Raw genomic sequence first — 15846 nt, 5'->3', positions numbered from 1 at the left:
CGAAATGTAACCACCTGGGACAATACTCGAAAATTATATTTCTTTTTAAATGACTGATCAAACCTGGGAACAGATTTCTCAAGAGGGACTAGTTCTAATAAATTAACAGACAGCACAGTGGCTTCATAGCAGGGAAGTAATCCAAATCGATATGGAAATGTCACTCCAGAATAATGACCACTGGCTGGGAACATTGTCTAGCTTAAGTTTGGTTTTTAGGCAATTTAGCACGATTTTCTAGGCAAATGCCATGCTGGTTTCATTCTCACCTCATAAAATAGCTGCTGATACAATAAACCTTTCTTTGTAAACAGTTTTGATTGAAAGAATTATCAAGCAACATAAAATCATTACAGTAGCACTATACGGTATCAATTACAGTGGGATCAATAAGAATAAAATTATAAAAATCTTTCTGTAAAATGAATTTATACAATAACGAAATCTCTGCACATTGTCCATTTCTGCATTTCCTGCTACTATGTAGAGTGCACACTACATGCTGCTTCTATGCTGCAGCTGATTGTGTTTCCTCACGTCACTACTCAAACTATAGTCTTTATCCTATACAGAAATACTGTATTATGTTATTCAGTATATACATAAGCGTTACAAGCAAACACTTAACATCACAATAGATAGATGATCATATAAATAAGGCCTCCTGAAATATGCAAATGTCAGCAATTTACAAAGGGGAAGGCCATGTACTACAGAGTGCTTTACTTCATAACACAAAAAAATGATAAAAGTGTACTTTTAATGTGCCTTTAAGATTCTTAACATTATAATTTTATCTTCTTCTTCTTCTTTCGATTTCGGCCATCTTTGGACCACGTTCAACAATTCACTTGCCCGGCTTTTTGATCTTTTTTCTCTCTTCCCAATATTTCCTCATCATTTTCGAATGGTTCCTCCTCCGCTCTTCCGACCATTTCCTGTTATTATTCTTTAGTTTCGTTTCTTCTGGAAAACAATTAATTTCGTTCACTATTTGTCTAAACTTTTTCCTGTCCCTGATTGACTCACGGGTGACATTAAAATAGGCCAAATCCTTTTTCACCATCTGTATCCATTTATTGTTGGTTTTTTCGTTCCTGTTACTATGTTCAAACACTTTTCTTGTTAGTCTGTTTCCATCCATCCTCGACAGGTGACCATAAAACGTTAGTCTGCATTTACGCATTGCATCACTCACTATCTCAATAGTTTTGTATATTTCCTTATTACTCTTTAGCTTGTACTCTTCTCCAATCTTTCTCGGTCCTAATATTTTTCTCAAAATTTTCCTTTCTTTCCTTTCCATGTTTTCTATTTCCCCCTTTTTGTTAAGAGTTAGGCACTCCGATGCATACAGGCATTCTGGTCTAATGACAGTTTTATAATGTCTTAATTTAGCTTGAATCGAAATGTTTTTTTTGTTATATATGTCTTTGGTTTTTTGAAAAGCAAATTCCATTTTCCTTGCTCTCGCCTGGTTTGCACTCTTGTCTAAACCATTCACTTGAATTATTTCACCTAAATACTTAAATTTTTCTACTCTCTTAATATTGCCGTATTTAGTAATAAGATTTTTCTTGTTATTTCTATGATTAGACATATACACGGTTTTTTCAAATGAAATCTGCAGTCCAGCTCTGGCCGAAACTTCTTGTAGTTTCTCCAAGTAATTCTGAGCTATTTCTTCGTTTTCTGTAATTATTGCCAGATCGTCTGCAAAAGCTAAACAGTCCACTTCTATTTTTTCTTTTTTTGTTCCAATTCTGATGTCATTCTTGGTGCCTTTGAGTTCTTCTTTCCATATTCTCAATATATTTTCCAGTACGCAGTTGAAGAGGATTGGGGATAAACCATCACCTTGTCTAACACCTGTTTTAATTTCGAACTTCCTTGAAATTTCACCCATAAATTTAACTTTGGCCTTACTGTTTGTTAGCGTCTGTTTGATAATTTGAATTGTTTTCTTATCGACCCCAAATTCTTCCAATACTTTCAGTAATGTTTCTCTATTTTATATTTATAAATTAATAGAGGGAAACATTCCACGTGGGAAAAATATATCTAAAAACAAAGATGATGTGACTTACCAAACGAAAGCGCTGGCAGGTCGATAGACACACAAACAAACACAAACATACACACAAAATTCAAGCTTTCGCAACAAACTGTTGCCTCATCAGGAAAGAGGGAAGGAGAGGGAAAGACAAAAGGATGTGGGTTTTAAGGGAGAGGGTAAGGAGTCATTCCAATCCCGGGGCGGAAAGACTTACCTTAGGGGGAAAAAAGGACGGGTATACACTCGCGCGCGCGCGCACACACACACACACACACACACACACACACACACATATACACACATATACAGACACAAGCAGACATATCATTGGAATGACTCCTTACCCTCTCCCTTAAAACCCACATCCTTTCGTCTTTCCCTCTCCTTCCCTCTTTCCTGATGAGGCAACAGTTTGTTGCGAAAGCTTGAATTTTGTGTGTATGTTTGTGTTTGTTTGTGTGTCTATCGACGTGCCAGCACTTTCGTTTGGTAAGTCACATCATCTTTGTTTTTAGATATAATTTTATATTTATTTTTAAAAGAAGTCTCACGGGATATAAGGAAAGGATCGGTACTTAATTTCAGTTTCTATAATAATGGGTCACTTTACCAACAACTTTAATCTTGCTACAATTAAGAGCCCCTTGAACACATACAGACACGGACTCTGACTCATTTACTTTATGATGATTCCTCGTCCTAAGAACCAATGGCAAAGGTAAACATATAATAAGATGTGCCTCTATCTCTGTTAAAGACTTCACAAATCTGAAATGTCTGATAAGCAATAATTTCTTGAATGTTAAAAGTCTCAAGCCTTGCTACAGTCTCTACTTGAGCACCATGTACTACAGCCACAGTAACCCAACCATTACCACGTCCCTTAGCATCTGAGTTCATTAGCGCAAATTTCAGTAAACTCAAGGGTTTTGCAGAATCTCTTGGGCACGTACACTATTCTTTGTACTAATAGTAACACTATCAACAGCTTTATAAACTGTAAGGCATGAGTGCTTTCTCCTCCTATAGTAACGTGTCATGATCTGTCTGTGTCGATGCTGCTGCCGCAAGTCTGGCTGCTCATCAACTGACGGTTAAGTACGAGGGTGAGTCGAACGAAAACCTCAAATTTGTAATAACAAATCGAAATTTTGCGCCGTTATCCAGTAAGTTGGCAAGTGTGCTACAAACAGCGTCAAGTCAATTAAAGACCGTAGCAGGCTTGAGACTTTTAACAGTCAAGAAATTATTGCTTATCAGACATTTCAGATTTGTGAAGTCTGTAACAGAGATAGAGGCACATCTTATTATGTGTTTACAATGCCACTGGTTCTTAGAATGAGGAATCACAGTAAAGTAAATGAGAGAGTCTGTGTCTGTATGTGTTAAAGGAGCTCTTAATTGTAGCATGAGCAAAGGTCTTGGTGATGTGACAATTTTTTTTTTAAATCTCCAATGACAGTCAGTCAGTCAGACTGACTGACTGACTGACTGACTGACTGACTGACAGTTGCACTGTCATTGAACAGGCTTCAAGAGACTGATCAACAATCAAATCTGCATGATATGTTCACTGTTTTTGTACAATAAGTCCTTTTAGATCCTTTACACCAAAATGTTCTTGTACAGACAACAAAGTACTACAATTTGTAAAATGTTCTTGCATTTTTGGGTTGTTAATGTTATCACCAGTCTGAAGGCTGGTTCGACACAGCTACCCAAGCTTTACAGGCTTCTTCACCTCTGCACAACTACTGTACCCCGTATCTACTTTAACTTGCTTACTCCACTCAAACCTTGGTATCTTTCAGCAATTTTTGCACACCATATTTCCCACCGTTACTCCATTAATCATTCCTTGATGCCTCAGGGTTGTGTCTCATCAATCTATTCCTTCTAGACAAGTTGTGCCATAAAACTCTTATCTCAACACTTCATTTCTACAGCTTTCATCCTCCTCTCATCTGTCCAAATTTCAATTCCAAACAAAGCTACATCCCAGATACGTTTATATGCTTGTCAGTACAGTGAGAGAACATTCTGACAGAGGTTGATTCACTTTCTAATACATATGTAAATTTTAGTTTATCTATGTTTTAATGTATAAACAAGCATGGTGTATTTAAATGACAATGGGCATTGGCTATGGGGAGAGGTGTGGTGGTGCCAACTGACATTAACAGACTCCTAATATTTTCATGAATGTTCTGAACTCCTGCATAAGAATTAACAATGCTAGTGCTGCTGCTGTTACAGAGAAACAATACTCAGTTAAGTTATGACATGAAATATATTGTAATGGAAGCATGTTCAAAAATTAGACTGAAGTTCAGAAAAGCATTAAAGTAAAATTTAAGGAAGTAATTAAATATCAATTCTTACTCACTCAACTGGATATCAACCACTATTATATGTGATTTTCTATGGCAGAGTTAGCCTTCATTACCCTGAGTGCTCACAATATTAATACACAAGGCAAATTCAAATCAGTGCCTTATCCATCCTATCACTCTCCCGATTTCATTCTGCCTTCGTTTTTGTGATTCACTTTCTTGCATTTAATTTATTTGCTGGTTTAATAGTCACGCGTAAATATACTATAATAAGAAATATGGTGAAGTAGATAACTAAACTTACCTCTTCGCAGAGAAATTCTGCTCAAACCAAAATCTGTAAGTTTAATGTGGCCTCTCTGACAAAGTAGAACATTGTCAGGTTTCAAATCTCTATGAACTATCTTGTGTGCATGTAAGTATTCCAAAGCAAGCGTGATTTCTGCTGCATAAAATGCTGCCATTGCTTCGTCGAAGTATCCGTATACCATCAGTAGCGATTTTAAATCACCTCCGACCATGTACTCCATTACCTTCAATGTCACAACATAACACATTTTAGATGTCTTATTTGTACCTCTGCCTATTTTTCATGCATGGAAATCTAAAGGGAAATACTAAAGTAAGTTAAATACATTGTACAAAAAGAGTTTTAGATTCAACCATTGTGAAGTTAAGTTTATTTTGGATGCTGCAGCAATGTTTGATTGTTCCTCCCAAAATGGAGGAGGATAAGTAGTTCAAACTTGCTGGTTGAAACATACTGGTAGCACTTTTGCAAGACAACCTTATTTAACACAGAAGCACCTCCACCAACAATGTTTTGGTATCAAACAAAATTTCAGATTAAATCAGTATATATGATCTAATATACCATTAACAATTGGTTCATTATCTGTTTCAAACACTGTGAGGTACATCAACATCTGATGCAAACTACTGCATATAAGAGAATACCAAGTGCACAACCAAATAAAGTTTTTAAATAGGAAAGCAAAATGATTATTTTTTCTTGGATGGATCTATGGTTTTAAAACTGTTGGACACTAAACAGCGTGTTCATCAGCACTCTTTCTCACAATCATGGTAGTGAGGAATGGAGATATGTTAGAAGTGGTTTAGAGTTTATATTTTGATCTATTAATGGTGTATTTAATGTACACAAGTGTCATACTCTTTAAGACTGCTTTGTTATAAATAACTAAAAGTGACATTACTTATAACAAATTGTAATGAGTCATCCTTATCTTTTGATGTTAGCATACAAATGTGGGCCAAAGGCACAAAGGTGTTGATTAGATTAGATTAGATTAGATTAGTACTTGTTCCATGGATCATGAATACGACACTTCATAATGATGTGGAACGTGTCAAGTTAATAAAAGGTGTCTATACAAGATATTACTTAGACAAAATACTTACTATATCCAAAAATTCATCTAATGAGTAGGAGGAGTTGCCATTAAGAAATTCTTTTAATTTCCTTTTAAATGCTGGATTATACAGACCCATTTCTAGTTATTAATTGGCAAAGGATTACATTCATTGAGAATTATCATCAAGCATTCCAGCAGAAGGTCACTAAGGTACACCAGCTAAACGAGTGTCACTTATGGAACAGCAGTTGGACAGGTCAAGTTATTAAGTGTGGTATAATGTCGCCCTTTGGTCCACAAAGGTATGTCAAGACCAGTTATATCTATTTGGTGACAGCAATATTGCAAAAAGCGAATTAACTGAGAAAGTTTTGCCTCGTTGCCAAAATGGTCTTTACACCTTACTGTAGCGAATTTCATTTTTGAGGATATAATAGTCGGGTCCACAATGTAATTTTATTTGTGGAATTCGAGTGGGTTATGTTGAAGCCACGCACGACAACCTTAAAGTGTATTGTTAAAGGTGAGCTGGTTATATTTAATGTAAAGAATATATTACAGTGTTCCTTTGTGAAGGAGGAAATGGACATGGAGAAGGATTATAAGTCCTTTGACATGCCAGACATGTAAAATGTATTATCGAAGGAGGGGGAGGATGATGATGATGATGATGATGAGGAGGAGGAGGAGGAGGAGGAGGAGGAGGAGGGCAAGGCATCACAAATGGAGATCATAGAGATGTAGGAATGTCAAATTTACTTTTTCTGTGTTTGGACGATTGTGCAAATGGAAGACAGAGTTCATTTATACATTCAATGTTGAAATTGTTTATGGGAAAAGGAAGCAACATATAAATATTTTATTTCTAACAAACTACTTTTATTCAATGGATAAATTTTTATTTAGGAAGTCATAGCACAAATGGGTCATTCCATGTCAAATCAACCAATTGTACTACATGATTTGAATCATGACCTCTCAGATTTGGATGAATTTTTTTCAGGTAATGTATCCACTAACACTAGTTTAAATTTGAGATTTCAAATTTTTCTGATCTTTGGTTTTTGAGTTTCAAGGGTTTAAAAATAAAAATAAAAACTCTGTTTTTGATCAATCGATGATTGTTTAAATACTGTAGCTCAAATACTATACAACCTAGAGAGCTCAGAATTGCACCATTGTTTTCCTCTATAAATTCCCTTCAATTTGATATGTAACATGACTATGCTACCTAAATCTGAAAATTTTTAACTATTCCAAAAAAACATGTTTTGAAACTTCCAAAATATGTACCCTCGGATTTCTTTACAAAAATTATATGTGTTGTCCAGTCTAACTGACTACATGCATGCAAAATTTCAAGATGGGATCTCAATGGGTTCTTGTATAAAATAATATTTTACTACTGCAATACACACTATTGAGGTGAAAAGCAGACTATTTCTAGGCTATGTATACTAAGGTAGGACTATGTAATTCTAACAAACAAATTATTTTATTAGCCTCTTATTGTTTGTTAATTCATTAAATGATATAGTGTTGTTTTAATTTAATGTTCATGATTCTTTTAACTATGCATCAGAAGGAAGTGAACACATTTTAATTGGTAATATACATGCTACAAGTTAAAATTTTGAATAAAGCCACTCACCTTCATCCTTAGTTGTAAATGGCAGAGATTATCTTTTTCTTGGTTTTCCAGTGTTATTTGTAATCATTTACAACAAGTTCCTTATATTAGCAATTGGCATATAAGTAATTTCACTTGGGAAAAAGATTAACTTGTTGATATCTGCATGGATAGAACTGTATTTCTAATACCAATTGGTATTTACAAAGTTAATACACATGGCATCTATACAACTTAGTGTTTAGTAGGGGTAGGTGTAACATAATTTAAACGTGCTTCTATTATGGTCTTTTAAGATATTTTTCCAAAGAAAGAGATGACAACTTCATTTCTTTAGCACTTAAAGTGTAGGTTCTTCCCGTAGCTGTTGTTGGATTCGCTGTTTGTAAAAGAGTATTTCCTGGGACATCTAATATATCTCTTGGTTGTGGATAGTAAAAAGACTGGGCTGGACCCTTTGGGTGTAAAAAATTTATTCGGTACATGTCATTGTATTTTTCTTCAATGCACCCTAGCCACCAAGAGTCGTCATATGCTACTGTCACAAAACCAGCAGTAATATTTTCCATATGTGACGGTGTTATTTGGTTCAGTGTTGTCACATATTCAAGAGACTCATCCAGACTAAAATGATAAGGCTTGACAGTAATTTGACTCTCTGTGCAGAGTTTATATGAGTGAAACTTTTGTGTTCCCACAATCGCTTCTGAGTCACTAAACCGAGGAAGTAAGTATTCTTTGGTCAGTTCGTAGTCCTCTGTTGTGCAATATTCAAAGTCAATGTTTTTTATGTTTTCCATGGCAAATACATGAAGTGATTTGGGTGTTAAGATTTGTTGGTCATATGGCCTTTGTAAGCTGGCTTTAGCAGCTAGCTGCATAACAGTTCCGCCAAGGCCATCGCATGTGCTCTTGCCATGGGATGTTGCAAAGAACTCCCACTCTGTCAACTTCAAAATCAGTTTTATGCAAACACAAATTAAGGAAGTTTTTCTTATTTTTATATTGTGCAGCACTGCCATCAGAAAAGTAAGTAATTTTTTTTAAGTGCAAAAGGCAAGTTTTGATTTATGATTTCTAGCAGTTTTTTCTGGAATACATAGAAAGCGACTGCATTATGTCTCAGGCAATCTGATATGAAGACATACTGCAGATGTTTTAGTTTTCCCTCCCATTTATAATATATGATGAAAGGATGCAGTGTAGCTTCCCCGTTACATCAAGGTGGCCACAAGTGGGGTAGTGGCCAAAACTAGAGCCTTGACCCTATATGAAAATCTCACGTTTTTTAAATAATAAAAAGTGAATATCGTACAAAATCGTAAAATTCTTAAGTTATTATTTTTTTATATATTTTATTCTCGCATTAAAATATCATTTAATGAATTAACAAACAATAAGAGGTTAATGTTGCATAAAAAGCCTAACATAATAATTTAAGTCTGTTAGAATTACATAGGCCTACCTTAGTATTCATAGTGTAGAAATAGTCTGCTTTTCACCTCACTAGTGTGTATTGCGATAGTAAAATATTTTATATAAGAACCCATTGAGATCCCATCTTGAAATTTTGCATGCATGTACACAGACTGGACAACACACAATTTTTATAAAAAATATCCGAGGGTACGTATTTTGGAAATTTCAAAAAATTTTTTTTGGAATAGTTTAAAATTTTCAAATTTAGGTAGCATAGTCATGTTACACATCAAATTGAAGGGAATTTATAGAGGAAAACAATGGTGGAAGTTTGAGCTCTCTAGGTTGTATAGTTTTTGAGCTACAGCATTTTAAAACAATCATCGATTCATCAAAAACGGAGGTTTATTTTTTATTTTTAAAACCTCGAAACTCAAAAACCAAAGGTCAGAAAAATTTGAAATTTCAAATTTTGAACTAGTGTTAGTGGGTACATTACCTGAAAAAAAATTCATCCAAATCTGAGATATCAAGGTTCAGACTGTTAGTTGATTTGAGATGGAATGACCCAAATATTATTAAACCAAAACATATTCTTTATTTTATATACAGGTATTCATAAATTATTCAACAGTCATAATAAGCATAAGAGCAAATTATAGAGTCTGATGTTCGAAAATTATATCTAACTGCACAAAACATTTCTCAATACCTACCAGGTAAATATTTGAAGCAGACTGTAATGAATAAAAAAGATTAACACAATATGGACTTCGAGACAGAGCCAATGCATTTCTTTCGGTAACAACTGTAACAGAGAAAACTAGTTAATTCTTAACAAAATACAAAAATATTTAAAACAGTCATAAATGTTTCATATTCTAGTGATATACAACACAAAAAATAATTTAGTTTTATGATGCTATTTTGATAATCAGTCCAGTTTACTGCTCTTTTTACAGCTATTCATCAAACTTAATGGTGGTGATAAAGTACATTTTAACAGAAGCTTACAGTGGTCAACAAGATTTGGATAAACCCAGTAAAAAATTTCAAAATAAACAGCAGTTAATGTTCTTAGACTACTGTCACATCCACAACTGGGGCAGAAAGGAGAGGGGAGGTAGAGTGGGAGGGGGAACGTGAAGGGGAGGAGGATGGGTTGGAAAAACAGGTGTACACAGATACAGAAGATGCAAAGTACAATACGAGATGGAGAACAAGTATGCCAAATGGAGCCTTGATTAACACACATGGATAGCACATGCATCAACATCCCTCTCAAGCCATGTGTAATTCTTGCCATTCACTGTGAATATTTTGTACCAATTGTTATTTATTCATTAAATCGCACACCAGAGACCCCATTTAAAATGAGAATCTACAGGATGTGGAATGAATGAAGGTATACATCAACAAAAGTCAAGCAAACCATATAAAATCTGTATATGGTTGGTGGCTGGCTGGTTGGTTGGATGGGTGATTAAAGGGACCAAACTATTAGGTCATCAGTCCTTCCCCCCCCCCCTCCCCCCTCGGACAGATAGGTCTACATGACTGTTCATCAGAGATGGCCTACCGCACAAAACCAAGGGGAAGAAAACCTCAAGGCCTACCTAAGGTCGACAAAGGCTAGATAAGGAATAAAAAAAAGAGGCGAGGGAGACATAGGTAGAAAGGCAGGCAAGGTAACCCATCTAAGGGGCAATCAGAAGCCCCGAAAACCCAGAGTGCAGTGAGAGGACATACACCACCCACCACTTACCACAGATACCCCACTCAGAAATTGACTAGGAAAGACTAGCAACAAGGACAGGGCAAGAGAACCATAGTTAGACAAAAGAACAAGTTGAACAGGCCATGCGAGAGAGGGGGAGGAAAAGTATAAGAGCAGGTAGGGTGGACCACTGAGCCCAGACAGCTGCAGTCTGATCTGACAGGGGAAGCAACAGAGTGTTCTGCCAACCTCTCAATGGGTCAATAAGGTTAAGAGGTCCTCTCTTCAAGAGAGTGGTAAAAACCACCCTTAATGAATAAAATGAACAACTAAGTCAGCTGCTAAGGCATCGTCTCCTAACACAAAGGGTAGCAAGTCAGAAAGATTAAGAGTCTGTTGCAGGGCAGCTAGACTGAGAAAGTCAGCAAAATGTGAAATCACTGTCAAATGGGAACCATAATGACAGTAGGGTGGTTCCTTGGGACTAGCAGAAAAACATTCCTTGTGTGCAATGCCATATCCAGTGAGAGAGGTGGTCAATGCCATCCTGATGTTTGGCATTTTCAAGTAATTTTTATTGCTATGAGGAATAAACAAGCCATTCTCCTAATTGCTGCTGTAATATTGGACTGAACTGGGTACAACAGGTTTTATTTGCTGTGAAATTGTTCATAATATCTTCTTTTCCTCTCCATCTATCAGCTTGTGCAACATAAACCAGAAACAGGTTTATGTTTGGAATTCTGTCTGTGAAAAAGTGTCATTCCACGTCAAGTGTCTGAGAGGTCACAGCTCAATCATCATCAATTTTGTTGAAAATTGTACATACTGTACCTAAGGAACATGAATGAACATCTTTCAAGTTTCAGATCCATCTGCAACCTGTAGATACTAGAGTTGTTTTTAATAATGGCACTTCCTGTGTAACTAAAAAAGAAGTTTGGGTAGCCGGACCTAATGGGGCTCGACTCCTGCAACTTTACAGTTCTGATGTGATTTCTTGCAAAGAACAAGAAACTAAAATAAATGAGAATTACAAAGCAATGCCCATGGCACGAACTCTCTTCAAACTTGCTGCAAAATTTTCTTACATCAAAATTTTCTTACATCAAATTTTTCCCATATTTTAACAAAGAACAGGTTGCGAGTAAAAGGCATTGTAAATATGATCATTATCCTTTGGACTGCCTGTCACTAAATTTGTGACTCACGAATTTCCCTACAAAAGTATTTGCTGTGTTATCCACCTCTAAAGATACAAAAATTCAAAAAGTATCATATTTTGCCTCTATCTGACACCCTCCTATATAAAAACTGACACTGTTGATTTTATAATATTTGACACCATTTAAAACAGCACAGTTAAGTTTATCAGAAACAACTACTTTCATTTTGATGTTGTTTCAGTTAGAATGCAAAATTTGGGTAAAATTTTAGTGTTTTATCAGTTTTTTTAATTTAATGGACAATGAATTTTTCACTCTGCAATCGTGTGTGCACTGGTTTGAAACTTCCTGGCTGATTAATACTGTGTGCTGGGCTGGAACTTGAACCTAGGTCCTTTGCCATTTTACAATCAAGTGCTCTGCTGATTAAGCTGTCCAGGTACGGCTCAAAAGCTCACCCACACGGCTTTACTTCTGCCAGCACCTCATCTCTTATCTACCAAGATATTTTATCACCTATCTTCCACCGATAAATCTGCTTTAGCTGAACATGTTCTGGAGAACAGCCACTGAATCAAATCTGATGACACCTTTGTTGAGCTCACACTCATGGCTTCTGGGACAGTGCAGTTCGAGAAGTCATTGAAATTAAAATTGCTGGCAATACTTAACAGATACAGCTGTCTACAACTGAGCATGATGTAGGTCCCAAGGCACATTAGCCTAAATTTAAACATTACTGAACTACTTTTTTCTTCAATCCTTTTGATGCAACTACTATTAAAATTAATCTTCTTTTTCTACCACTTCTAAGTAAAAATGGAATAAAAGAAGTTGACCAGTAGAAATGATTTTAGGCTACATTTAAGACTGACTTCACTATGTCAAAGACAGTTTACGTTATCGACAAAATGATCCAAATTTTTGTTGATGCATACTGAACTTATTTCTGAGCCACTGATGGTACCTTTAATAATGAGTAATAAAGGTTGATACCACTAAACTTCTAAAATTGTGGGGGGTTATGACAAATTCCATTGTTGTATATATGGAAATCTCAAGGTAATTCCAATTCTTATTGGCATGCATATACAAAAAAAAGAAAAAAAAATTCAAGATGACTGCAGGTTAACACCACATATTATTACTGCTGGCTTTTGAGCAATCAACCCTTTCTTTCTAAGTGGCGAGTTGCCACAGTACATTATTCCACAAGACATAACTGAGTGGAAGTAAGCAAAATACATTACAAGGTTGATGATTTTTCGAGACTAACAATTACACGAAGAGCAAAAACACTTAACTTAATTCTTTGAGCAGCTCAGTAATATTAATATGTTTCTTTGAATGGGAAGTCAACATATGCCCATGTAAGGCATTACCACTACCACCAGTGATGTCTCAGTTGACAACTAGAGTATACACTGAGGTGACAAAGGTCACAGGGTAGCAATATGCACAAATACATATGGCAGTAGTATCACGTACACAAGGTATAAAAGGGCAGGGCACTGGCAGAACTGTCATTTTCACTCAAGTGATTCATATGAAAAGATCTCCAATGTGATTATGGTTGCACAATGGGAATTAACAGACTCAGAACGCGGAATGGTAGTTGGTGCCAGACACACAGGCCATTCCATTTAGGGAAACATTAGCGAACTGTATGTTCCAAGATCCACAGTGTCAAGAGAGTGAGTAGAATACCAAATTTCAGCCATTACCTCTCACCACAGACAATACAGATAGACAGCCTTCACTTAACGACCAAGAGCAATGGCATTTGCAGAGAGTTGTCAGTGGTAACAGACAAGCAAAACTGCATGAAACAACCACTGAAATCAATATGGGATGCATTATGAAAATATCTGTTAGGACAGGGCAGCGATATTTGGCATTAATGCACTATGGCAGTAGACAACCAACTTGAGTGCCTTTGCAAACAGCAGATATCGCCTGCAGCACTTCCCCTGGGCTGGTGACCATATACACTGAACCCCAGAAAATGAAAATGGCAGCCTGGTCAGAGTACTCCTGATTTTAATTGGCAACAGCTGATGGTAGGGTTTAAGTGTGGCACAGACCCCATGAAGCCATGGACTCAAGTTGTCAAAAAGCCACTGTGGTGGTGACTCCGTAATGGCGTGGGCTGTATTTACCTGGAATAGACTGGATCCTCTGTTCCAGCTGAACTGATCACTGACTGGAAATGGTTATGTTTGGCTACTTGGAGACAATCCGCAGCAATATGGACTCCACGTTCCCAAACAAAGATGAAATTTTCACAGATTACAATGTGCCATGTCGCTGGGCCACAATTGTTCACAACTGGTTTGAAAAACATTCTGGACAATTCGAGTGAATGATTTGGCCACCCACATCACCCGACATGAATCCCAGTGAACATTTGTGGGACATAATCAAGAGGTCAGTTCGTGTGCAAAATCCTGCACTGGCAAAACTTTCACAATCATGGATGATGATAGAGGCAGCATGACTCATTATTTCAGTAGGGGACTTCCAACGACTTGTTGAGTCCATGCCACATTGAGTTTCTGTATTACACCAGGCAAAAGGAAGTCCAACATGATATTAGGAGGTATCCCACCACTTTTCTCACCTCAGTGTACGAGAGTGTAAAAACAATCCATCAGCAACAATAATTTCACCTGATGATGGTCAAGGAGTACTTGGTCTACACTCGTGGCATTTTAACCACTAGACACAGCTGGGAGCTCAAAAAACATTTTACTCAATGTTACTGCAACAAGACTCATCTTTCTTACATTATGCAAATATATAGTACAGTTGGCACAAGCAAATCCCTGACAGTTGCAGTGGGCTCCACACAGCTGCTTCATGCATTTACTTCAATCAGTTACATAATGATATTTTTTTTTTTCTATGAGAATGCGCAGTGTTGTTGCAGCTCTATAGGAGACTATTGTTTTCAAATGCAGCCATTTGTGCTGTACAGCTGAAAGCTGTTAGGGACTTGTTTCATCAATTCTACTATAGTTTGTATACTTCTACAATTTTATAAATTCAAGCATAAATTATTTATCTAGAAATTTCTTTTCATACTTTGTCCAAGCAGTGTTGTGCAATTTGAAATTGGATCAATTTTAATCAAACTTGACTAACAACTGTTTAACTAATGTTGTTTGTTTATTCCTGTGTTATGGTAACCAGTACAGCAATTTCATATGATTAACATGCTTGTGCAGCCCTTTCAAGTAGCTGCTACTTCCATGGTGTGCAAGTACAAATTGATGCTGTTTTGTTCAATTCTGCCCAAACTCTTTGCCTTTACAAATGTCTGCTTGTGTCTGTGTATGTGCGGATGGATATGTGTGTGTGTGCGAGTGTATACCCGTCCTTTTTTCCCCCTAAGGTAAGTCTTTCCGCTCCCGGGATTGGAATGACTCCTTACCCTCTCCCTTAAAACCCACATCCTTTTGTCTTTCCCTCTCCTTCCCTCTTTCCTGACGAAGCAACCGTTGGTTGCGAAAGCTAGAATTTCATGTGTATGTTTGTGTTTGGTTGTGTTTCTATCGACCTGCCAGCACTTTCGTTCGGTAAGTCACATCATCTTTGTTTTTAGATATAATGTTTTAAATTAATATACTTCGTGTTGCTACAAGAAAAGCAAAACTTTCACATATAATATTGGTCTCTAAGATTAGTAAGCTGCAAGAGAAAATAAGCTTTCATATATAATGTTGATCTTTTTTGCATGTGTTACATTTTAAGATACGTCACCCAAATGTGCCAGTAAAATTTTTAATAATGACAGAAATGTCTGATCTTAGGGGCTCGAAATTTTTCTATATGGCTGTCCTCAAAGAGCTGATTTTTAATGAGAGTCAAACGCTCTGCAATTTAAGAGATTCATCGTACATTCTGGCACATAGATTGTCTTGCGTAAAAGGAAATTTACTTTGAAAGTCACTCTTTTAAACAACCATTCGCAATATTTTCCCGTTACCTGTTAGAAATAGGTTCGTTTCAGCAGTTGCCAGAGAGCACCAGATAATAGGCGTCACTGCATTTGCACAGCTATGATGACGCAGGAAGCCCATGTGTTTGTAAATGTAAAACATTAAAAGATCTTACATTATATCATAAAAGAAACAAGACATCATAGGA

The 15846-nt window shown here is 36.4% G+C and overlaps 1 protein-coding gene across 3 annotated transcripts in view; it reads right to left on the bottom strand.

The window, feature by feature from the left end:
* Positions 1-15846, bottom strand: part of LOC126259413 (serine/threonine-protein kinase greatwall) — a 110022-nt gene that overhangs the window by 64763 nt on the left and 29413 nt on the right. For all 3 annotated transcript variants that reach the window (XM_049956191.1, XM_049956192.1, XM_049956193.1), the window contains exons 4-5: positions 9531-9622; positions 4694-4922 (exon numbers count right to left, since the gene is read on the bottom strand). In XM_049956191.1, coding sequence (XP_049812148.1) covers positions 4694-4922; positions 9531-9622 — 321 coding nt within the window. The remainder of the gene's footprint in view (positions 1-4693; positions 4923-9530; positions 9623-15846) is intronic.

This window comes from Schistocerca nitens, chromosome 5, assembly GCF_023898315.1.
Source record: "Schistocerca nitens isolate TAMUIC-IGC-003100 chromosome 5, iqSchNite1.1, whole genome shotgun sequence".
NCBI lineage: Eukaryota > Metazoa > Arthropoda > Insecta > Orthoptera > Acrididae > Schistocerca > Schistocerca nitens.
This window is presented reverse-complemented; position numbering and strand designations above follow the sequence as displayed.